We start from the raw sequence: 22,753 nt of genomic DNA, 5'->3' as shown, positions 1-22,753 counted from the left end.
GCATCCTTTCCACATGCAGCCCACGGGACACGCTCCGTTGCCCAGCATCGTGTCGACATGAGTGAAATGTCCCAACCAGGGAAACCCTTCAGAACCTCAGCGCCAAGGGCCATTCCGGGGCTGGTCTCACAGCAGCCTTTGCCTGGTTCTTGCTCCCAGTGTCCGGGCACAGCTGAGGCCCAGACTCTTGTGTCACCCTCTGCCGGGGGAGGGAGGCACAGTTGCCTCGGTACGGGGAGCTGGTGGTGGAAGCTGGGGAGTGACTGCTGCTGCCTTGTTTGTGTCCATAATGTTTGCTTGCCATATACCTGTCACTCAGCTTGTCTCATGTATTTTTTCTTTCTTTCTTTTTTTTTTTTTTTTTTTTTGAGACGGAGTTTCGCTCTTGTTGTCCAGGCTGGACAGTGATGCGATCTCAGCTCACGGCAACCCCCGCCTCCCAGGTTCAAGCGATTCTCCTGCCTCAGCCTCCCAAGTAGCTGGGATTACAGGCACGCGCCACCATGCTGGGCTAATTTAATATTTTTAGTAAAGACGGGGTTTCTCCATGGTGGTCAGACTGGTCTTGAACTCCCGACCTTAGGTGATCTGCCCAGCTTAGCCTCCCAAAGTGCTAGGATTATAGGTGCGAGCCACCGCACCCGACTATCTTATGTATTTTTAATGGCTTTTTAAATATATAATGCAGTGCTGAGCGCAGTGGCTCACGCCTGTAATCCCAGCTCTTTGGGAGGCCAAGGTGGGCATGTCACCTGAGGTCAGGAATTTGAGACCAGCCTGGACAATGTGGTGAAACCCCGTCTCTACTAAGAATACAAAACAATTAGCCAGGCTTGGTGATGGGCGCCTGTAATCCCAGCTACTTAGGAGGCTGAGGCACGAGAACTGCTTGAACCTGGGAGGCAGAGGTTGTGGTGAGCTGAGATCACACCACTGCACTCCAGCCTGGCGACAGAGTGAGACTCTGTTATCGAAAACAAAAAAAGAAAAAGAAAGATATTCACATACTATTCAAATCACTCCAAGTGTGCAATTCTGTGGGTTTTAATATATTCATAGCACTGTGTACCCATCATTACAATTAACTTTAGAACATTTATCTTTTGTGGCACAATCACAACTCACTGCAGCCTCAGCCCCCCTAGACTCAGGTGATCCTCCCACCTCAGCCTCCTCAGTAGCTGGGACTACAAATGCACAACACCACAACTGGCTAATTTTTTCATTTGTTTGTTTTTGATTTGGGTTTTTTTTTAAGAGAGGGTCTCGTTCCATCACCTAGGCTGGAATACAGTAGCAAGATCTTGGCTCACTGCAACCTCCGCCTCGCAGGCTCGAGCGATCCTCCCACCTCACCCTCCCTAGTAGCTGGGGCCACAGGCGTGCACCACCACGCCCAGCTGTTTTTTTTGGGTTTTTTTTTTTGTATTTTAGTAGAGATGGGCTCTTGCCACCTTGCCCAGGCAGGTCTTGAACTCCTGAACTCAAGCAATATACCCACTTGGGCCTCTCAAAATGCTGGGGTTACAGGCATGAGCCACCGCACACGGCTAATTGATTTGTATATTTTGTAGAGACAAGGTTTTGCCATGTTGCCCAGGCTGGTCTCGAACTCCTGGACTTAAGCAGTCCTCCTGCTTTGGCCTCCCAGAGTGCTGGACTTACAGGCGTGAGCCACAACCCCTGGCTAGAACATTTTTTATACCCCAGAAAGATACCTGGTACCCTTTAATTGTCAGCCCCAACTTCCATCTCCCCAACCCCTGGCTACTACTAATCTACCTTCTCTGCGGATTGCCTGTCCTGTCCTGAGCATGTCCTAGAATTGGGGCCATAGACTGTCACTTAGTATAAGGTTTCCAGGGTATATCCAACTTGGAGCATGCCTCAGGCCTCACTCCTTTGCATGGCTGAATTATTCTATTGATGATGTGCTGTATTTTGTTTATCCATTCCTCATTGATGGGCAAGTTGGTTGTTACTGAATCTTGGCTGTTAAGAAGAATACTGTGCCTCGCGTGGTGGCTCACGCCTGTAATCCCAACACTTTGTGGGGCTGAGGCAGGAGATCGCTTGAGCCCAGGAGTTCAAGACCAGCCTGGGCAACATAGCAAAACCTGTTTCTACAAAAAATACAAAAGTAACCAGGCTTGGGGATGCATGCCTGTAGTCCCAGCTACTGGAGAGGGTGAGGTGGGAGAATCACTTGAGCCTGGGAGCCGGAGGTTGCAGTGAGCAGTGATCATGCCACTGCACTCCAGCCTGGGTGACAGAGTGAGACCCTGTCTCAAAATAAATACATGAAATAATGCTGAATTGCCTCTGAAACACATTTTCAAGCAGTTCTCAGCCTTCATCCACAGCCACTCACAGAGACGCTCAGGCCATGCCACGGAACTTTTGTGGCATAAGGCAGGCTGTTCGCCTGTCCCTGCTGCTGCATTCAGCCTCGCCCTTCCTGGGTCGGCTGTGTCAGTTCCCCGTGTGTGTCTGATTTCCAGCCCCTCGCGTTCTGTGGCTGTGTGCCACCTCTCCTCTTTCTCCTGTGGATTCACGCTGTGGACAGCATTTCTTCACTGCCATTCCAGTGGGGGGCTGTGCAGGAGCCACCGCGCCGTCCTCACCCGGGAGGCCTCACCTCAGAGCTCTGTGCCGGGTTGCTTGCTGGGTGACAAGATTTTCATCTACATTTTATCTTTTTTAAAATTTTTTTACTGTTTTATTTTATTATTACTTTTTTTTAGACAGAGCTTTGCACTGTCGCCCAGGCTGGAGTGCAGCAGTGCGATCTCGACTCACTGCAGCCTCCACCTCCTGGGCTCAAGCAATTCTCCCACATCACCCTCCCAAGTAGCTGAGACTACAGGCGTGCAGGACCACTCCCAGCTAATTTTTTGTATTTTAATAGAGATGGGGTCTCACTTTGTTGCTCAGGCTGGTCTCAAACTCATGGCCTCAAGTGATCGACCTGCCTCGGCTTCCCAAAGTGCTGTGGTTCTAAGTGTGAGCCATCATGCCTGGCCAGTTTTCCTTTTAAGAAACGTGATATTTGGGATTATTGTCTCTCTGTAGTGTGAGGTAGCAGTCCCATTTTCCCTTTTCCCCGTACAGATGTCCTGAGGCCCTTGTTAAGCACTGTGGCCCTGCTGACTGCTGTTTGGGGCATTTCCCCTCCTTGGCTGTCAGGATTGATGCTGCCGGCCATAGCCTCAGACCTGGTGTCTGCACGTGGATGCAGAGGCACCCGGTTGTTCCCCTCGCTCTGGAGGACTGGGCTGGAACCCCTTGAAGAGAGTGAGGCTTGTATTGGGGAAGTGAGGCCTTGCCTTAGCTTCTCCGTGGCATCTGGGGAATCAGGCTGGGATGGGACGTGTGAGTGTCTTTACTGTTTGTGTGGGCCCAGACTGCAGGCCCCACAGAGGGTGGCAATGCCTTCGTGAGCTGTGGACTGAGCGTGGTGGAACCTGTGGGCTGCCGAGGGTCCGGGCCGGCTTGCCTCAGGGACAGCTTGTCGCTCATGTCCGGTGACTGAGCAGTGGTGGCAGACCCCAGGGGAGAACTGAGCGTGTTTGAAGAGACTCATGTGACTCTTTGGGGAGGGCCTGCGGGGTCCCCAGGCTCCTCCTGACCTGCACCTTCCCTGTGCTGTGTGTATCTGTGCTTTATAACTTCAGGGCCCCGTGCGGTCTGTGCAGCACGTTCCTTGCGGCAGCCCTGAAAAGAGGCAGGTCCAGGCCCAGGCCCCATTTTACAGTGAGGCTCAGAGAGGCCCCGGCCTGGCAGAGCCTCCCCAGCTTCCTGCCTTATGTGGGTGGCTGTGGACCTAACTTTGCAGCCGGAGCTGCCGCTGGCGACCTGTGATGTGAGCTGGAGCATCTTTTCACGTCCTTGCTGGGCCATCCTCCAGCGAGGTGCCTGTTCAGGTCTGGTGACCATCTTCCACTGTGCCTTTTCTGGCTGACAGGTCAGAGTTCTTTATGTAATTTGAATAAAGCTCTTTGTTAGCTAAATGTGTTGCAAATAGCTTTTCAGTTTGCGATTATCTTTTGAGTTTTACAAATTGTTTTGAAGAACAGAGGTTCTGGATTTTATGTGGTTCAGTTTGCCAGTCTCTTCCTTTATGGATTCTGTTTTAATGTGTCCTAGTTAAGCAGTCTTTCCTTACTAACAGGTCAAAATATGTATTCTGAATTTTCTGGAAGCTTCACAGTTCAACCTAAAATCTTTCCTTTAGATCATTAATCCACCTGGGGTTGAGTTGGTATGTATAGTGTGAGGTGCTGTCCCCTCTCCTTGTTCTCAGATGAGAGCCGGCTGCCCTGCACCCTGCCTGAAGAGCCTGGCCCCCCCCCCGTTCACCCACGCATCCGCCCCCCGAGCCCCTTAGCATCCTTTATCAGAGGTCTGCTTCTGACTCTCTCTCTGGTTCCAGGTGGTCTGTTTGTCAGTCCCTATGCCAATATCACGCTGTCTTCATTATCATGGCCTCTACTTTTAAAATCATCTCCGGCCGGGCGCGATGGCTCACGCCTGTAATCCCAGCACTTTGGGAGGCCAAAGTGGGCGGATCACGAGGTCAGGAGATCGAGACCATCCGGGCTGATACGGTGAAACCCCGTCTCTACTAAAATACAAAAAAATCAGCTGGATGTGGTGGCGGGCACCTGTAGTCCCAGCTGCTGGGGAGGCTGAGGCAGAAGAATGGCGTGAACCTGGGAGGCGGAGCTTGCAGTGAGCCGAGATCACGCCACTGCACTCCAGCCTGGGAGACAGAGCGAGACTCCATCTCAAAAAAATAATAAATAAAATAAAATCATCTCTATTGAGGTATACTTTATATGGAATAAATGCATACACTTCAAGTGTGCAGTTTGATACATTTGGACAAGCATATATAATCTTGTAATGCTGCCCCAGTCAAGACTGAGAACAGTCCCAGCACCCTAGAAAGTCCCTGTGCTCCACAGGCGGCCCCGCTGTCCTCTCACAGCCCCGGCCCGGTTTCTGCCACTGCAGACCGAGCAGCTCTGCGTGTCCTAGTGCCCATTATCATCATTCGAGTAGCTCTGTGTGTCTAGTGCCCATTGTCATCATTCGAGCAGTTCAGTGTGTCCTAGCGCTCCTCCTCATCAGCCGAGCAGCTCTGCGTGTCCTAGCGCTCCTCCTCATCGGCGGAGCCACAGCACAGGCACTTACTTGTTTCCGGTCTCCTTCCCTCACTGAAATGCTCTCGAGATTGATGCGTTCTGCTGCATGTGCCGTGTCTGCTTGTTGCTGTGTGGTGGTCCACCAGTGAGTGTGTCAGTTTTGTTTATCCTTTCTATTGATGGATGTTTCTTTGATTTGTTTCCAGTTCCGGGCTATTATGAATGAAGCTGTAAGCATGTGTAGACCTAACTTTGTGTGGACACGTTTTTTTTTTTCTCTTGGGTGCATACCTGGGATTGGAACTGCTGGTTCTGTGGTAAGCACCAATCTCTTCCAGAGTGGCTGTCCCCTTGACACCCCAGCAAGGTTGTCCCACAGCCTTGCCAAGGGTTGGCCTTTGAGTTTTATCCTGGCCACTACAAGGTGGTGTTTCATTGTGATATTTGCACTTCCCTGCTGAGTAACGACGCTGATCATCTTTTGTTGTACTTATTTGCCACTTGTATTTCTTGTTTTGTGAAATGAACTTCAGATCTTTTGCCCATTTGTTTGTTTGTGTTATTCCTGAGTTGTACGAGTCTGTTGTTTGTTCTGGGTGTAAGTCCTTTGTCAGGTGCACTTGCCAACAACATATCCCTATCCTGTGCTTTGCCTTTCTGTTTCCTAGACAGTTCCTTTTGAAGAACCAAATGATTTTTTTTTTGTTTTGTTTTGTTCTGTTTTGTTTTTTGAGACAGTTTGCTCTTGTTGCCCAGGCTGGAGTGCAATGGTGTGATTTTGGCTCACTGCAACCTCCACCTCCCAGATTCAAGCAATTATCTTGCTTCAGCCTCCCAAGTAGCTGGGATTACAGGCGCCCACCACCATGGCCAGCTAATTTTTTGTATTTTTAGTAAAGGCAGGGTTTCACCATGTTGGCCAGGCTGGTCTCGACCTGACGTCAGGTGGTCCACCCTCCTCAGTCTCCCAAAGCACTGGGATTACAGACGTGAACCACCATGCCCAGTCTAGAACCAAATGTTTTAATTCTGTTACCATTTCTTCTTCTCTAGTTAGTGCTTTTTGTGTCCTGTCTTAACATTTTTCACCTAGCCCAGGCAGCAAAGATTTTCACCTGCATTTTCTTCAAAAAATTTCTTAATTTTACTTTAGGATACATGCTATTTGGAATTACTATTTCTAGGTGGTATGAGGTAGTAGTCACGTTTTTTCCTCATACAGATACCTCATTTCCAGCACCATTTGTTGAAAAGAGAACCCTTAACTTACTGAAGTATGCGGTGCTTTTGTCGAAAGTCAGCTCATTTCGTGTGTGTGGTGTTTCCCCAGGACTCTCTTCTGTCCCACTCTTCTCTATTTCAGTCTTTTTTGTTGTTGTTGGGGGGGGGATGGAGTCTCGCTCTGTCACCCAGGCTGGAGTGCAGTGGCACGATCTCAGCTCCCTGCAAGCTCCGCCTCCTGGGTTTACGCCATTTTCCTGCCTCAGCCTCCCGAGTAGCCAGGACTGCAGGCACCCGCCACCAAACCCAGCTAATTTTCTGTATTTTTTTAGTGGAGATGGAGTTTCACTGTGTTAGCCAGGATGGTCTCGATCTCCTGACCTCTTGATCCACCCGCCTCGGCCTCCCAAAGTGCTGGGATTACAGGCATGAGCCACTGCGCCCAGCCTCTGTTTCAGTCTTTATACTGTTACCATGCTGTCTTGATCACTAACTTTATATTGAATCAGGTGATAGAAGTTACCCAACTTTTCTTCTTTTTCTTTTTTCCAAAATTGTTTTGACTATCCTAGGACCGTTTGCATTTCCATATGAATTTCAGAATCAGCTTGTCAGTTTCTAGAAAAATTTTCATTGGAATTACTTGACTTTCTAAATTAATTTGGGAAGAAGTGCCATCTTAGGCAAACCGAGTCTTCCAATCCAGTGCCATGGTAAAGTGCTCCGTTTATTTAGATCAGTCTCATCCTACATTTTCTTGTAGTTTTCAACGTATTGGTTTTGCACACATTTTGTTAAATTTATTACTAAGTATTTTGTGGTTTGGGATGCTATTATAAATGATTTTTTAATTTTCCAGTTATTTGTTGGAAGTATATAGAAGTACAATTGGCTGTTGTATATTGATCTTGTATCATGTGACTTTGTTAAATTCATTCATTTCTGTAGTTCGTTTCTTTCTTTTCTTGCTTTTCCTTCCCTCCCTCCCTTCCTTTCTTTCTCTCCTTTTTCCTTTTTTCTTTCAATAAAGACAAGGTCTTCTGTGTTGCCCAGGCTGGAGTACTGCGGCTATTCTCTAGTGATTTTTTTCTTTTTGTTTTTCTTTTTTTTTTTGAAATGGAGTTTCTCTCTTGTTGCCCAGGCTGGAGTGCAGTGGCGCGATCTTGGCTCACTGCAACCTCCGCCTCCTGGGTTCAAGCAATTCTCCTGTCTCCGCTTCCTGAGTACCTGGGATTACAGGCATGTGCCACCACACCGGGCTAATTTTGTAGTTATTTTTTTTTTCTTTGAACAGAGTTATTTAGAGATATGATACTTATTTTCCAAATATTTGAGAATTTTTTAAATAGATTCTATTGCTCAGGATTTTTAAATCAATTCTATAAAGCCCAGACAACATACCCTCTATCTAATATTTTAGTCTGTTAAAAAATGTTGGAGACGCCAGATGCAGTGGCTCACACCTGTAATCCTAGTACTTTGGGAGGCCGAGGTGGGCGGATCACGAGGTCAGGAGATCGAGACCTTCCTGGCTAACATGGTGAAACCCCCTCTTTACTAAAAATACAAAAAAATTAGCCGGGTGCCTGTAGTCCCAGCTGCTCGGGAGGCTGAGGCAGGAGAATGGTGTAAACCCGGGAGGCGGAGCTTGCAGTGAGCCGAGATAGTGCCACTGCACACTCCAGCCTGGGCAACAGAGCAAAACTCCATCTCAAAAAAAAAAAAAAAAAAGGTGGAGACTTATTTTGTGCCCTAGTATATGGCCTAACTTCGTGAATATTTCATGTACACTTAACGAATGTAGCATTCAATAGTATAAAAGCCCCCTCCACGGCCGGGCGTGGTGGCTCAAGCCTGTAATCCCAGCACTTTGGGAGGCCGAGACGGGCAGATCACGAGGTCAGGAGATTGAGACCATCCTAGCTAACACGGTGAAACCCCATCTCTACAAAAAAATACAAAAAACTAGCCGGGCGAGGTGGCGGGCGTCTATAGTCCCAGCTACTCCGGAGGCTGAGGCAGGAGAATGGCGTAAACCCGGGAGGCGGAGCTTGCAGTGAGCTGAGATCCGGCCACTGCACTCCAGCCTGGGCAACAGAGCGAGACTCCATCTCAAAAAAAAAAAAAAAAAAGCCCGCTCCACAAGCTGGAAACCCTAGGATGCCAGTGTCATGGCTCAGTCCAAGTCCAAAGGCTTCAGAACCAGGGAAACCAATGGTGTGTCACTCTCAGTCCTGGGCCAAAGGCCTCAGATCCCTGAAGAGTGAGGAGGTGCTGGTGACATCTGGGAGTCCAAAGGCTGGGGGGCCTGGAGTTGTCCAAGGACAGGGGAGGAAGAGTGTATCCTAGCTCCAGCAAACAGATGGACATATTTGCCTTGTCTTTGTTTCTATTTTCTCTGGGCCCCCAGCCTCTTGGATGGTGCCCACCCTCATGGAGGGCAGATCTTCCTCACCTGGTCAGTCACCTCTGGAAACATCCTTTCAGACATACTCAAAATAATCCTTTACCAGGTTTCTAGGTGTTCCTTAATCTGGTCAATTTGACACCTAAAATTAACCATTACACCCACACCCATCCCTGGCTGCTTTCAAGTTTCTGTTGTCTTGCCTTTGATTATCAGCCAAAGTTTTGCTGTGATAGAATTAGAATTTGTGGCTTGATATATTTTGTTAGACTCAGAAAATTGGCCATCATCTGTTCAAATATTGCTCATGTTCCATTTTCTTTCCTGTCTCCTTCTGGGTCTCTGGTTACACGTGTTCAGTCTTTTGCAATTTTCAGTGTGTCCCTTATGCTTTCATCCATAGTTTCCATTATTCTCTAGGCTTCAATGTGGATATTTCCTGCTGATCATTTTCCAGTTTACTAATGCTTTCTTCATCTGTGTCTAATCTGCTGTTTATTTCATTATTGGGGCCTTAATTTGAGTGATTGTTTTTCAGTTACAGAATTTCTATTTTAATCTTTTTGATAAATTCTATCTGCAGAAATTCTCCATATTGTCTTCTGATAACTCCAATATTGGCATCCCCTGGGTGAGGGTGGGGGAGGTGTCTGTTTCCTGTTTTTCCTATTGATCTTATCTCCTAGTAACCTAAGGAGTTTTCTTTTTTTCTTGGATTCTAGACATTATGTATGAAAAAATGTAGGCCGGGCACGGTGGCTCAAGCCTGTAATCCCAGCACTTTGGGAGGCCGAGACGGGCGGATCACGAGGTCAGGAGATCGAGACCATCCTGGCTAACACAGTGAAACCCCGTCTCTACTAAAAAATACAAAAAACTAGCCGGGCGAGGTGGCGGGCGCCTGTAGTCCCAGCTACTCGGGAGGCTGAGGCAGGAGAATGGTGTAAACCCGGGAGGCGGAGCTTGCAGTGAGCTGAGATCCGGCCACTGTACTCCAGCCTGGGCGACACAGCGAGACTCCGTCTCAAAAAAAAAAAAAAAAAAAAAAAAAAAAACATGACTTGAGGCTTCATTTGATGTTATCCTCACCAAAGAGTAGTTCTGTGCTGCTGCCTATCAGTCATGAGTGGACAGCCGTGTTCAGAAGAGACGGAGCTGGTTTGAAACTGGACTACCATCCTGTTTCTGGTTAACCCTTACTCCTAGGATGGGACCCTTCAGGGCGCCCACCCAAAGCTGGGGTGCTTTCCTGGGCCTCTCGTTTTTTTCATTTTTTCTTTTTTAGAAACAGAGTCTTGCTCTGTTGCCCAGGCTGAGGTGCAGTGGCGCGATCTCGGCTCACTGCAACCTCCACCTCCCAGGTTCAAGCAATTATCCTGCCTCAGCTTCCCGAGTAGCTGGGACTCCAGGCACATGCCACCATGCCCGGCTGGGCCTCTCCTCCTAGACGGACACCGAATTCCAGTGTTTGTCCCTCCAGCTCCATGAGTCCCAGAAGGCCTCACTCAGCTTCTCAGCCTCTTAGCTACCACATCCCTCTTAGCCTCCACGCCTTGAACCTCTCGACTTCCAGGCAGCAAAAGCATCAGGGCCAGTTGCTCCAAATTGGGTTTCACCTCCACACTTCCTTTTCTCTGGGGTGCTGGTCCTTGCTGACTTGGTGGTTCTCTGACACCTTTAAAGAAACTTCTTAAAATCTGGGTTATCTGCGAGGGGGTTGGTCAGTTACAGAGTAGTTAGCCATGGCCATAAGCAGAACTCCATTTCATCCACTTCTGGTGCCCCCCACCTGACCCCCCACACATCTGGGACACTAGAGAGTGAGTGCCCATCAGAGAATTGTCTTTTGACAGTGAGCACTCACAATCTGCTGGCAAACGTTCCAGGCATACAGGGCTGACTCATTCGGGACTTAGCTGCCTAGGCTTGGATTCTTGTTGGAAACGGCTGCTATAATTTTTTCTGATGAATTACTGTTCCAAAGATGGTGTTTCTGAGCTTTCCAAGAACACACTGGACATCAGTTCTAGTTACAGTGAAAGTGGGAGGCAGTGGAGAAGGGAAGCGTTGGAATCTCAGTGCTTGTCTGATCAGGTATATAATTTGTAGAGACCAAAAAAAGGTGACTTCTCCCATCCAAGTACTAACCAGGCCCAACTCTCCTTAGCTTCCGAGGTCAGACGAGATCGGGTGCGTTCAGAGTGGTATGGCCGTTGACAAAAAAAGGTGACTTCTAAATAAACAATCCCTGTGTTCACCTGGTGGTTTTCTGGAGACAGCTGAGGGGCACCTGGATTGTGACGTGCCCAGGTTCCCTGGGCTGTGTCTGTCGTCCCCTGGCAAGGACACTGCCTGGCTCACAGCCCGTGACGAGTGTGTGGCATGCGATGGGCACACGGGCATTGATTGAATCTTTTGAGATAAAACTCAGGTATTTTTGTTTCATTCTCCTGTTCAGATTACCCGGAAGTTCAGGCTGAATTCTGAAGGCAAACTTGAACAGACAGTCTCCATGGCAACCACCACACAGCCAATGACCCAGCATCTTCATGTCACCTACAAGAAGGTGACCCCGTAACCTAGAGCTTCTGGAGCCCTCAGGAGGGCCTGGCTACTGTGTCTCAACGGTTCGGCTCCTCGGCATACAGTCCCTACAGCAGAAGTGCGTGTGGCCAGGAGCCTCTGCGGGCTCAAGAGTGTTGTCCAGATGTTTCTGTACTGGCATAGAAAAACCAAATAAAAGGCCTTTATTTTTATGGCTGAGGATTTTGAATATTATCACTTGTGTAGGATGTACATTTTTTTTATCTGCTGGTGTTTGTTTTCCAAAGTCTTCCTTAAGAAATTAAGAAGGAGGCTGGGTGTGGTGGCTCATGCCTGTAATCCCAGTACTATAGGAGACCAAGGCGGGTGGATCATCTGAGATCAGGAGTTCAAGACCAGCCTGGCCAACAGGGTGAAACCCCATCTCTACTTAAAATACAAAACATTAGTCGGACGTGGTGGCACGCACCCGTAATCCCACCTACTTGGGAGGCTGAGGCAGGAGAATCGCTTGAACCCAGGAGGTGGAGGTTGCAGAGAGCCAAGATTGCACCACTGCACTCCAGCCTGGGAGACGAGAGCGAGACTCTGAAAAAAAAAAAAGTAAAAGAGAAATTAAGAAGGGATGAATCTCTTTCCTTTTCTTTCTTCTGGCAGTTTTGACAAGATCTAAAATATTTGTAAATCTTCTGTAGAGTTGGCCAGGCGCAGTGGCTCACGCCTGTAATCCCAGCACTTTGGGAGGCTAAGGCTAGCAAATGGCTTGAAGCCAGGAGTTTGAGACCAGCCTGGGCAACATGGCGAAACCCGATCCCTACAAAAAAAAAACACAAATATTAGCCGAGCGTGGTGGTCCATGCCTGTGGTCCCAGCTACTCAGAAGGCTGAGGTGGGAGGATCCCTGGAGCTTGGAAGGTGGAGGTTGCAGTGAACCAAGATCATACCACAGGACTCCAACTTGGGCAACAGAGCAAGAACCTGTCTCCAAAAAAAAAAGATGGCAGTCATTTTTTCATTACTTTTAAAGAGCCAAGTCTACATTTTCTTACAGATGGAGCATTCCCAAGAGGCTAGCTGTGATTTTTAACAACATCATGTAAGTTTTAGTTTGTAACTCTGTAATACATCTTTCGTTTTTGTGGAGTTTTTTTCACTATGAAAGTTCCCAAACATACACTAAACCCTTGTACCTGTCACCCAGCTTCAGTACCTGCCAGCATTTTGCCCACAGCAGTTCCATTTTTCCTCCCCACTTCTGCTGGAATACATGGCAGCAAATTCCAGACATACTGTCACTTGCACCTAAATCCTTTGGTATGCATTCCAAAACAACGAAAGCCATTCTCTTTCTCTTAACTCCTCACCATATCAGAAATCTCGCCAGGCACATGGAGATGAGGCTACACGGGTGTTGGGAAGCAGAGTCAGAAGAGGTAGCACTCAGGCTGCGCGGAGTTAACATCCAGGGTGGCAACCGCTGGTACCACCTCCAGGGCTTGGGGACAAAATGTGTTACAAGGGTGGGGTTTCAGGGACCTCAGAGCTTAGAGGAGGTGCTTGGTTTTCACAAGATGGGCAGGAGGGCCTGGGACGGTATTCCAAGGGCCAAGGGGGTACCAGGGGACCTGGAGGCTGGGCTCAGAGCTGTCTCTGCTCCCAGAGTAATACTGAAATAACCTGGGAATACCAGGAAGCTCCCAGCCCCAACTCCTGCATCCCAGGCTCCTGCACGCCCAGCCAGAAGGGAGTGTGGGAGGGCAGCACCCAGGGCAGAGCACAGACAAGCCAAGAGACAAGACGTCAGTAACTGGTGGCACGGTGGTGGTTTCTCAAAATGCATAAGAATTATGTAACATTCTCCAACACTCAGTCCTATTCGCGTTTCCCTGACTGCCTGAGAAAGATATCCTCATACGATTGGATTATCAAAGCTTTATTCACGTTTGTGTTTGGCTACAACGTCTTTTAGGATCCTTTTGATCCTAAAAGTCCTCCTCTTCCCTCCTCTGTACCCTTGACTTGTTGGTGAAGCTGGTCACTTGTCCTCGAAGGTGTCCCCAGTCTGGACTCAGCATCATCTTTGTAGTGTTTAACTTGTACCTCTGTCCCCTCTATATCCTGGCATCTGGAAGTTGGATCTAAAGTTGTGGCTGGAATCACACCTGGGCGATGCTCAGTTCCTGTGTCACAGCCCATGAGGAGCCTCATGTCTGATTGTCTCACTTTGTTGAAGCCAGCGTTAATAAGCTCAGATGGCGACAGGCTGACCCCTTTATCGTCAATTTCCTATCAACTGATCCCCTGACAGTTTTGCCACCTGTGGGTGACCATTCCTAGAACCAGAACCTCCACTGGGACTGCAGATGTTTGTCTTCTGTCTCTCATTAGAAGGACATTTAGTGGCTGGAATTCTCTCAGACCTTCCCTTTATCCATTAGGGTAAGTCGGGTTACCCTGAAGTGTGTTCATACTAGAAAGGCAGCATAAACACTTAATTATTTCCCTTTAATGATCAATTTTTGGAGTAAGAATGTCCTGGCACCCTCCAGTGGTACCAAAGGACTGAGAGTTCCTCACGCCACTGCACTTACCCTTCCCGCTTCCCTCCTCATGTTATGAACTTAATACTTTCATGTATACAGTCTGTCCTCAGTATCCACAGGGGTGGGTTACAGGACCCACACAGATACCAAAATCAGATGCTGAAATCCCTTGTATAAAATGGCGTGGGATTTGCATGCAACCTACGCATATCATCACATATACCTTAAGTCATCTGTAGATTGCTTATAATACCTGATACAGTGTAAATGCTCTGTAAACGTATATTTTTGGGGTGTTTTTATTGTGCGCTTTTTGGGAATTTTTTTATACACAGTGAATCCACAGAAATGGAGGGCCAACTGTATTTGATACCATTTTAATCAAGTGCTGCCTATGTCTTCAGCAAACAGGAGATGCTCAGATTATCTCGTAATTGGCCAGAGGAGCCCCTCCATCCAGTGGGCTTTGATGCCTCCTTCCTCTGGGGCCACAACTGCCTCTGAGTCTTCCTGCCCAGAACCTGGAACTACCCATTTCTTCAGAGCCCTGGTTCTCATTAGTGGGGAGACTGAGCACTGACTGCTTATGACGGCTGGGCTGCTCTACTTCCCAGCCTTTCCATGGACAGAACCAGAAAATTGTTCTGAAATTTATTTTCTCAGCCAGGCACAGTAGCTCACATCTATAATCCCAGGACTTTGGGAGGCCAAGGGGGGCAGATCACCTGAGGTCAGGAGTTCAACCCTGGCCAACATGACAAAACCCCATGTCTACTAAAAATACAAAAAATTAGCCGGGCATGGTGGCGGGCGCCCGTAATCCCAGCTACTCGGGAGGCTAAGGCAGGAGAATCACTTGAACCCAGGAGGCAGAGGTTGCAGTGAGCCGAGATGGCGCCATTGCACTCCAGCCTGGGCAACAGAGCGAAACTGTGTCTCAAAAAAAAACAATTTCTGGTTTATTTTCTCCGAATCATGTGAGGTTATATTAGAGATCAGAACCTTTCACCCCTAACTACTTTAGTATGGGATATACACATGTATTTTTGAAAAACATGAATTCATACTGTTTTCCATTCAAATTTTAAGATTATAAGGGTTTTTAAATATTCTTTGATTTTACTTCTTAAGCTGAAAATCTTGGTTCATTACATCAACAGTATTTGCTTTATTCTACATATAAATACATATAATCATTTCAAAATAAGCCTGGGCAACATAGTGAGATCCCATCTCTACCAAAAAAGGTATTGTTAACAATGGCTACTGGTCAAAGTTTGTTTTTTCTGCTAGCCTTTTTAGACTTTTGCCTTTGAAGACACAAAGTTAAAATATTATATAATTGGATTAATTAATCTGCGCTTCTGTCACCAACTTGATACACAAGTCCATTTGTTTAATTTCTAGAAATTGTTATAATTTGTTTTCCAATGCAAATCATTTGACTGGCTTTCTTGTCGGAACTGTAAAACCAGGCACGTTTGCTCCACACAGGCCTCTGGTACAGCTGTCGAGTGCCCTGGTAAGGTCACCGTGGTTCAGCTTGCCGTGGTTTAGCTCGCCGTGGTTCAGCTCGCCGTGGTTCAGCTCGCCGTGGTTCAGCTCGCCGTGGTTCAGCTCGCCACGGTTTAGCTTGCTGTGGTTTGGTTTAGCTCGCCATGGTTTAGGCAACAGATCCCCTCATGCTGGGCACTTGGGTTGGCCAATCAGATGTCAGAGTTGGACCCAGCACCTCCGTTGGGACTGCAGCGTGCTTGTCTTCTAAGTCTGGTTAGGAGGGCATTTCCACATCTTTGTGGATTCTAGCCATCGTATCTTAAGGATACATTTCTGGGAATGGGATTGCCAGTTGGCAGGAAGAGGCTCATCCAGCTTGTCTGGGTGTTGTCCCTGTCCCCAAGGAGCCAGGTGTTCTGCATCCCCACAGCATTGTAGGAGGCGCCTGCCCCCATCACCAGCAGAATCTGGTGTCAAATTTGGATTTGGGTCAATCTTGTAGGTGAGAAATGGAGTCTTGGGGTGGTTTTGGTTTGCACTTCTCTCTCTTTTTTTTTTTAATCATTTTCTTGATTTTCCAAACTCATGAGCTCTTTTGAATAAGGAATATTAATCCTAATATTTCTCATTTTAAGTTATAATTTTTATCGAGGTAAAATATACATAAAACAACATTTTATCAGAGTCCTATAGATGATTTTAAAAGTCACCATTTTAACCATCTTAAAGTCTACAATTTAGCAGCATTTAGTACATTCATAATGTACAACCGTCACTTCTCTGTGCTTCCAAAGCTTGCATCACCCCGGAAGGAGACCCCGCACCTGTTCAATACCATCCCCCCGCCCTTGGTCCCCGACAATCTCTGCCCTGCTTCCCACTCAAGTCACCAACACTTTTGAAAATGCTCTATGTTATAAAACATTTTCCCCAGTATACATTTTGTCTTTTATTGCTCCTGGGTTTTAAATCCTATTTAGGAAGATTTTGCCCACTCCCCAGTGATGAAGGAATTCACCTTTTCCTAGTACTTTTGACCCATTTGGAATTTGTCTTCGTGTATGGTATGAAGTGCAGATTCATTTTCGTCTTTTTCCAAGTGCTTAACATTTACCGACAAGTCCATCCTTTCCTCACTGGTATCATATGCTACCTTATAGACTGCATGTTCCAGGCATTGGGATCTGTTTCCAGGTCTTCATGTCCCTGGGCCTGTCTGTCTACATGGGTCCTGGTGCCATGTGTTCCATTTCAGAGGCCAGGAGATGGTTCGGTGGCAGAGGACCTCCCCATTTCTTTTTCAGGGTTTTCCTGGCTATTTTTCCACTCTTGTGCACTTTCTCTCTCACATGAACTTTATAATTAGTTTTTTAGATCCGGGAAAAGCATTCGGCGTTTTTATAAGGATTACATTTATAAATTTACTTTTGTAGAATTGACTTGCTTAGGAGAGTTTTCTTATCCAGGACCATGGTATTTCTTTCTGTCTGTCTTAATTCATTTTCTGTTGCTCTGACTGAATACCACAGACTGGGTAAGTTATAAAGAAAAGAATTTTATTTCTTACAGTTCTGGAGGCAGGGAGCCAAGGTATAGGAGTTGCATCTGGTCAGGACCTTCTTGCTGGTCGGGACTCTGCAGTCTCGAGGTGATGCCAGGCATTATGTGAGGGTCTCATGAGAGACGGCAAAGCTGGCTTTTATAACCAGCCCCCTGGTGATAACTGCTGTACTCCCTGAGAACCCATTAGTCCATGAATGGATTAGTCCTCATGAGCCAATCACCTCCCCAGAATCCCATCCCAGCACTGCTGCATTCGAGTCTAGGTTTCCAACGCATGAACTTTTGGGGAATGCGTTCAAACCATGGTATTGTTGAAATCTACTTGGGTGTCTTTATAGCATATTGAAAGTTTTTCCCATTTAGGGTTTCACATTTCTTTCATGCATGAGGATTTTTATTTTATTTATTTTTTTTTTTGAGACGGAGTCTCACTCTGTCGCCAGGGCTGGAGTGCAGTGGCCGGATCTCAGCTCACTGCAAGCTCCGCCTCCCGGGTTCACGCCATTCTCCTGCCTCAGCCTCCCAAGTAGCTGGGACTACAGGCGCCCGCCACCTCGCCCGGCTAGTTTTTTGTATTTTTTAGTAGAGACGGGGTTTCACCGTGTTAGCCAGGATGGTCTCGATCTCCTGACCTCGTGATCCGCCCGTCTCGGCCTCCCAAAGTGCTGGGATTACCGGCTTGAGCCACCCCGCCCGGCCGGATTTTTATCTTTTTGTTGCTGTTAAAAATGGGTCATCTCTTCCATTCTGTCTTTTAACTGAAAGTATACACAAAGATCTCTGTGTGCTACTTTAAATCCTGCTGTTTCTCTGAATTCTCTTAGTGTTTGTAACATCACTTTCTTGTGCTGGAAATATAACAAAGTATTTGATCCAAGAAGCATCTGGCAGGAAGCCTGGGCAGGAGGGGCACCTTCAGTGTGGGCTTCGCTTTTCCTCCTTCCTCCTCCCCTTTCCTCTGCCCCTTCTCCCACCGGCCACTTTCCTTCTCTCCCATCTGCTGTCCACCAGGCAGGCGTTGCCAGACCACCCCAGGGGTCCTCTCTCCATGTTTCTTGAGACTGTGTGGGTTGGGGGCGGGCATGATAGAGGGAGGCAGGGCTTCAAAGGAGACGCTTGGGGGAGGGCCCCCCGGAGGGGCGAGGAGAGGATGGGGCGTGCGAGGGGGCCTTATCCTCCAGCTTTGTCAGAAGGGCTAATGTCTGTGGCCTGAGCTGGCATCAGGCTTGAAGAGGAGATGTCAGCCGGGCGCAGTGGTTCACACCTGTAATCCTAGCACTTTGGGAGGCCGTGGTGGGTGGATCCCTTGAGGTCAGGATTTCGAGACCAGCCTGGCCAACGTGGCAAAACCCCATCTCTATGAAAAATAGAAAAATTAGCCGGGTGTGGTGGTGGGCACCTGTAATCCCAGCTACTCAGGAGACTGAGGCACAAGAATCACTTGAACCTGGGTGGCAGAGGTTGCAGAGAGGCAAGACTGCGCCACTGTACTCCAGCCTCGGTGACAGAGCAAGGTCCTAAAAAGGGAAGAATATCGCTGCATCAGAAAGCAGGAAGGTGGGGCCTGCACAGGCCAGTAGCCCTGCAATGAGTCTGGCCCAGAGGCACAGTCGGACACACAGGAGGCCAAAGTGAGAGGAATGAAAATGGGCTGGATGGATCAGGGGACTGAGGAGAGCCGGGTCGTAAGGCACCCTGGCGTTTGTTCTCTGGACAGATGAGGGGACTGAGGAGAGCTGGGCCACAGGGCACCCTGGCATTTGTTCCCAGGGTAGGGGAGCTCTGGCATGGCACATGGTAGCAGAAGATAGCCTCCACCAGGAGGGTTGTGGTTGGCCCAGGTGGAGATTTTAGAAACATCTCACACTTCATGTTTTGTCATATCAGGTTCAGTCACCTGTGTGCAGTGTCCACAGGAAGGCCTGTGCAAGGCCTCATCGGAAGCAGGGCGGTCCACCAGGCCTGCCCTGAAGGGGTCCTGTTCCGGAGAAGCAGATGCACAAAGCTGAGGGACACAGGTAGTGGGCCTTCCTGTGTGGCTCCTCAGCCACGGAACCACAGCACCTAAGAGCCACCACTGAAGAGGCAAACAAGCCCTGCAGCAGGCCTGAACCAGAGTTCCTGGGCACTGCCCCGTGCACCCAGTCGGGAGCCTCCCTGCTGAGAGTCAGCCAAGGCTTGGGGTACTGGCACTAGGGCTGGGTCCTGAGGGAAGATGAGGAAGAGAAGTATAGGAGGAGGAGGAGGGAGTTGAAGGCTGCAGGCGGGAGGAGGAAGGGGAGGGAGTAGGGCTGCCAAGGGAGGGTAAGAGGGTGGAGGGCTGGATAAGGAGGAGGGCTACAAAGAAAAGAGGAGTAGCGCTGCAGGGGAGGAGGGTGGAGGACTGCAGGGGGAGGAAAGGGAAGAAGGCTGCAAGGGGAGGAGGAGGAGTATTGTGGGTGAGGGGGAAGAGAAGAGCTAGCCGGGGAGGAGGAGGAGGGCTACAAAGAAAAGAGAACTGCAGTGGGAGGAGGAGAGTGGTGAAGAGTTGCAGGGGAGGGGGAGGGTGGAGGACTGGAAGAGGAGGAGGGTTGTAGAGGGAGGGTGGTGGAGGGCTGCAGAGGAGGAGGAAGAGGAGAGCTGCAGGGGAGGAGGGTGGAGGGCTGGAGGAAGAGAATAGGGAGAACAAATCCACTCTAGCATTCCAATCTCCCTAAACCTTTGAATCCCTTCCACACTAACCACGGGTGACCAGGCATGTCCAGTTATCCCGTGGTGGGCCATGTTTTGGCCCATGTTTCAGCCAAGCAGCCAACCAACCAATCAGAGCCCTTTCTAAATGCAGGCTCTCTGCTTAGTGAGCCCGTATCAGTAAATTTGGCCTGATCCAACTCTATGTTCCTCCTACCGTTCTCCCAGGCCCTCAATATGCATTCCCACCTTCCTGGGGTTTCTGTGTAAACAGGAAAACGCATCCTCTTGGGCAAGTGCATCTCCTCACGGTCACACCCTGTATCTCAGCTCTAGGGCCTGCCCCACATCAGTCTAGTTCCATGTCTAGAAGCAAAAAGGGGTGGGGGCAGCTCCTGGGGAGCAGCAGCCTGGTCTTGCTAGTCAGCAGCCTCAGGGCCGACCCATTTCCTCAGACAACACAGGGTTAACCTGCTCAGATGGAGTTGGGGAAGCTACCACTAGGGTTAGGGAGGCCTCTTCCACTGTTGAAGACTCATCAGGATTTAGGGGTTCAGGGTCTCCACTGTTCATCAGGGTCGCCCCACACATCCTCATCCCAGCTCCAACGGACAGGATCCCATTCCTTGCCGACCAATGCCTTCACTTGCACAGGAGACACCGCGAAGCTGGGAGTTCCACATGTGCTATAATCCAGCCACTGGAAGGACGAGATTCTAGGTTTTTCAGTAGTCTCAGACCCGCAGCTAAAGGAGTGAAGAGTCTTTCTTGGGACAGTCATAACTTGCGGATTATTCAGGTGACGCTTCAGCTGGGAATCTGAATCCTGAGCTCACTCCCATCATACTTTTTTGAGATGGAGTCTCACTCTGTCCAGGCTGGAGGGCAGTGGGGCGATCCCGGCTCACGGCAAGCTCTGCCTCCCAGGTTCAAGTAATTCTCCTGCCTTAGCCTCCCGAGTAGCTGGGATTACGGGTGCCTGCCACACCTGTCTAATTTTTGTATTTTTAGCAGAGTTGGGGTTTTGCCATGTTGGCCAGGCTGGTCTTGAACTCCTGACCTCAGGTGATCCACCTGCTTGGGCCTCCCAAAGTGCTGGGATTACAGGCGTGAGCCACCACATTTTTTTTTTTTTTTTTTTTTTGTGAGACAGGGTCTCACTATGTTACCCAGGCTGGAGTACAGTGGTATGATCACAGCTAACTGCAGCCTCAACCTCTCAGATTCAACCAATCCTCCCCCCTCAGCCTCCAGAATAGCTGGGACCACAGGTGCAGGCCACCGTGCTTGACTAATTTTACTTTTGTAGAGATGGGATCTTGTTATATTGCCTAGGCTGGTCTCGAACTCCTGGCCTCAAGCCATCCTCCTGCCTCCCAAAATACTGGGATTACAGGTGTGAGCTACTGTACCTGGCCCATTATACTCTAGTTTGACAAAAGTGTTCAAAACAAAAGCCACCAGAACCAGAACCCTGCCTTCTGCAAGTATGTAATGAGCAGCACCCAGTGGAGATACTATGCATATCTCTGTTGGTACATCACACTGTGGACTATTGGTGCTTTTTACTGCTAGAAATCAGCATTAGTGCCTTTACATCTAATCAGGATGAAGAACCAATTCCAGGAACCCTCCCATCCCCACCCTCACCACTCCCCCACCCCCAATTATTTTCAAGCAAACGTTCCACACCTTTTACCATGTTGTATGTAGGTAGAAGCCATTTAACACGCGAGTGACATTCTGTGTAAAATGAGAATGATCATTTGGAGAAGTTTATTACCACCCCAACCCCCCAGTGGGACCTGAATGCCATGTGAGTCCAGGGCTGGCTTTCTGCTGGGGTCCTCTTGTCCTGGCATGTGGCCCACCCCAGCATGAAGCCTGGCAGGGAGGGCTCAGGTGGGTGGCGTGCAGAGGGCAGGCTGCTAGGCCAGGCCTCCCCAGGACCGCCCCACATCCAGCCTGTATCTCCTGAGTGCCATGCTGCGTTGGGGCGGGACAGGGCTGGCTCGGGGTTCCAGGAAAGATGCCTCACATGTGCCCAGAAACGTAGGCGTCAAGGGAAGGCTGTGTGTGGGTGCACCCTGAGGGGCTGGGCTTCCTGGGCATCTGAGTTCTTAGGGAGCCCTAATAGGCACATCCCCAAATGGTTGTCTGAGGATGGGCACAAAAATAGCAGATGGGGTCACCCTCACCCTCAACTGACATGAAACTGGACTGGGATCTGACTCATGCAACCTTCCTTCTCTGCCGCAGGTTCCACATCCGTGGGTTAAGCGGGATCTGGCTCATGCGACCTTCCTTCTCTGCCACAGGTTCCACGTCCATGGGTTAAGCATGCAGCCTGAAGCCCGCTGGCCCCAGTCCCCACCACACAAGGACCCCATCACAGGTGGGGGTCATACTCTTCCTCCAGAAACGGATTAAGCAACCAGCACGTGAGCCTTACGCTCTGTTTACTGGCTGCGTCCCCGTGGCTCTTCCAGCTTCGGCCAGGCCACGGTCACCTTCAGATTGAATGTGTGGGGGCCCTGAGGACTCAGGTCCTGAGACGGCCCCTCTTCCTGGGATGGGACCCCAGGCTCAGGTGACAGCACGGTGTCCCAGGCCCCTGCATTTGGGGCTCAGGGGAGAGCAGGTGTTTCTGGGCCCCTGCATCTGGGGCCTGGGAGTTGACCCTGACTTCCTGGCCCCAGAAAGAAAAGGGAAGACACAGAGATCCCAGGAGAAGGGGCACAAGTGAGGAGGGTCGCAGGCTGCCCCAAAGCCCAGCTCCAGGCTCAGGAAAGCCTATCCCCGCTCACCCCTTCTGGAGGGTCTGGGTCTGTGGAGGAACGGGGCTTAGGGGGTCTCCAAGGGTTAGAGTGCTCCAGGCTTGGGTGGGGAGGAGGGAGATGTGTTCGGGTGCTGAGGGCCTCCTGCGTCGGGCCCAGAGGGCCAGGCTGCGGCCACTGCCCAGGTGGGCAGCTCATCTCTCTGGCAGCAGCACGAAGAAGGCAGCCTTCAGGAAGCGGCCGAAGCTGCACAGTGCAGCTACCAGCCAGTGGGAGCGGAGGCCAGGGTCTGTGCTGACCACACATTTGAGGACATCAGTCTGGGAGGGAAGAGGGAGAACGTGAGAGAGCAGAGCCAACACTGCCAGACCCCAGCACCACCAG

General features: G+C 49.4%; 2 protein-coding genes across 3 annotated transcripts in view; one reads left to right on the top strand and one right to left on the bottom strand.

Moving 5' to 3' along the window:
- Positions 1 to 11,553, top strand: part of THAP4 (THAP domain containing 4) — a 47,482-nt gene extending 35,929 nt beyond the window's left edge. For both annotated transcript variants that reach the window (XM_017870681.1, XM_017870682.1), the window contains exon 5: positions 11,234 to 11,553. In XM_017870681.1, the coding sequence (XP_017726170.1) occupies positions 11,234 to 11,353 (120 nt within the window). In that variant the 3' untranslated portion in view covers positions 11,354 to 11,553. The remainder of the gene's footprint in view (positions 1 to 11,233) is intronic.
- A 9,787-nt stretch (positions 11,554 to 21,340) lies between these two features.
- Positions 21,341 to 22,753, bottom strand: part of BOK (BCL2 family apoptosis regulator BOK) — a 12,448-nt gene continuing 11,035 nt past the window's right edge. Inside the window, exon 4 of the mRNA XM_017870683.1 lies at positions 21,341 to 22,689. Within this exon, the coding sequence (XP_017726172.1) occupies positions 22,564 to 22,689 (126 nt within the window). The 3' untranslated portion in view covers positions 21,341 to 22,563. The remainder of the gene's footprint in view (positions 22,690 to 22,753) is intronic.

The sequence above is a fragment of the Rhinopithecus bieti genome, unplaced genomic scaffold (assembly GCF_001698545.2).
Source record: "Rhinopithecus bieti isolate Rb0 unplaced genomic scaffold, ASM169854v2 scaffold_5840, whole genome shotgun sequence".
Classification (NCBI taxonomy): Eukaryota; Metazoa; Chordata; class Mammalia; order Primates; family Cercopithecidae; genus Rhinopithecus; species Rhinopithecus bieti.
This window is presented reverse-complemented; position numbering and strand designations above follow the sequence as displayed.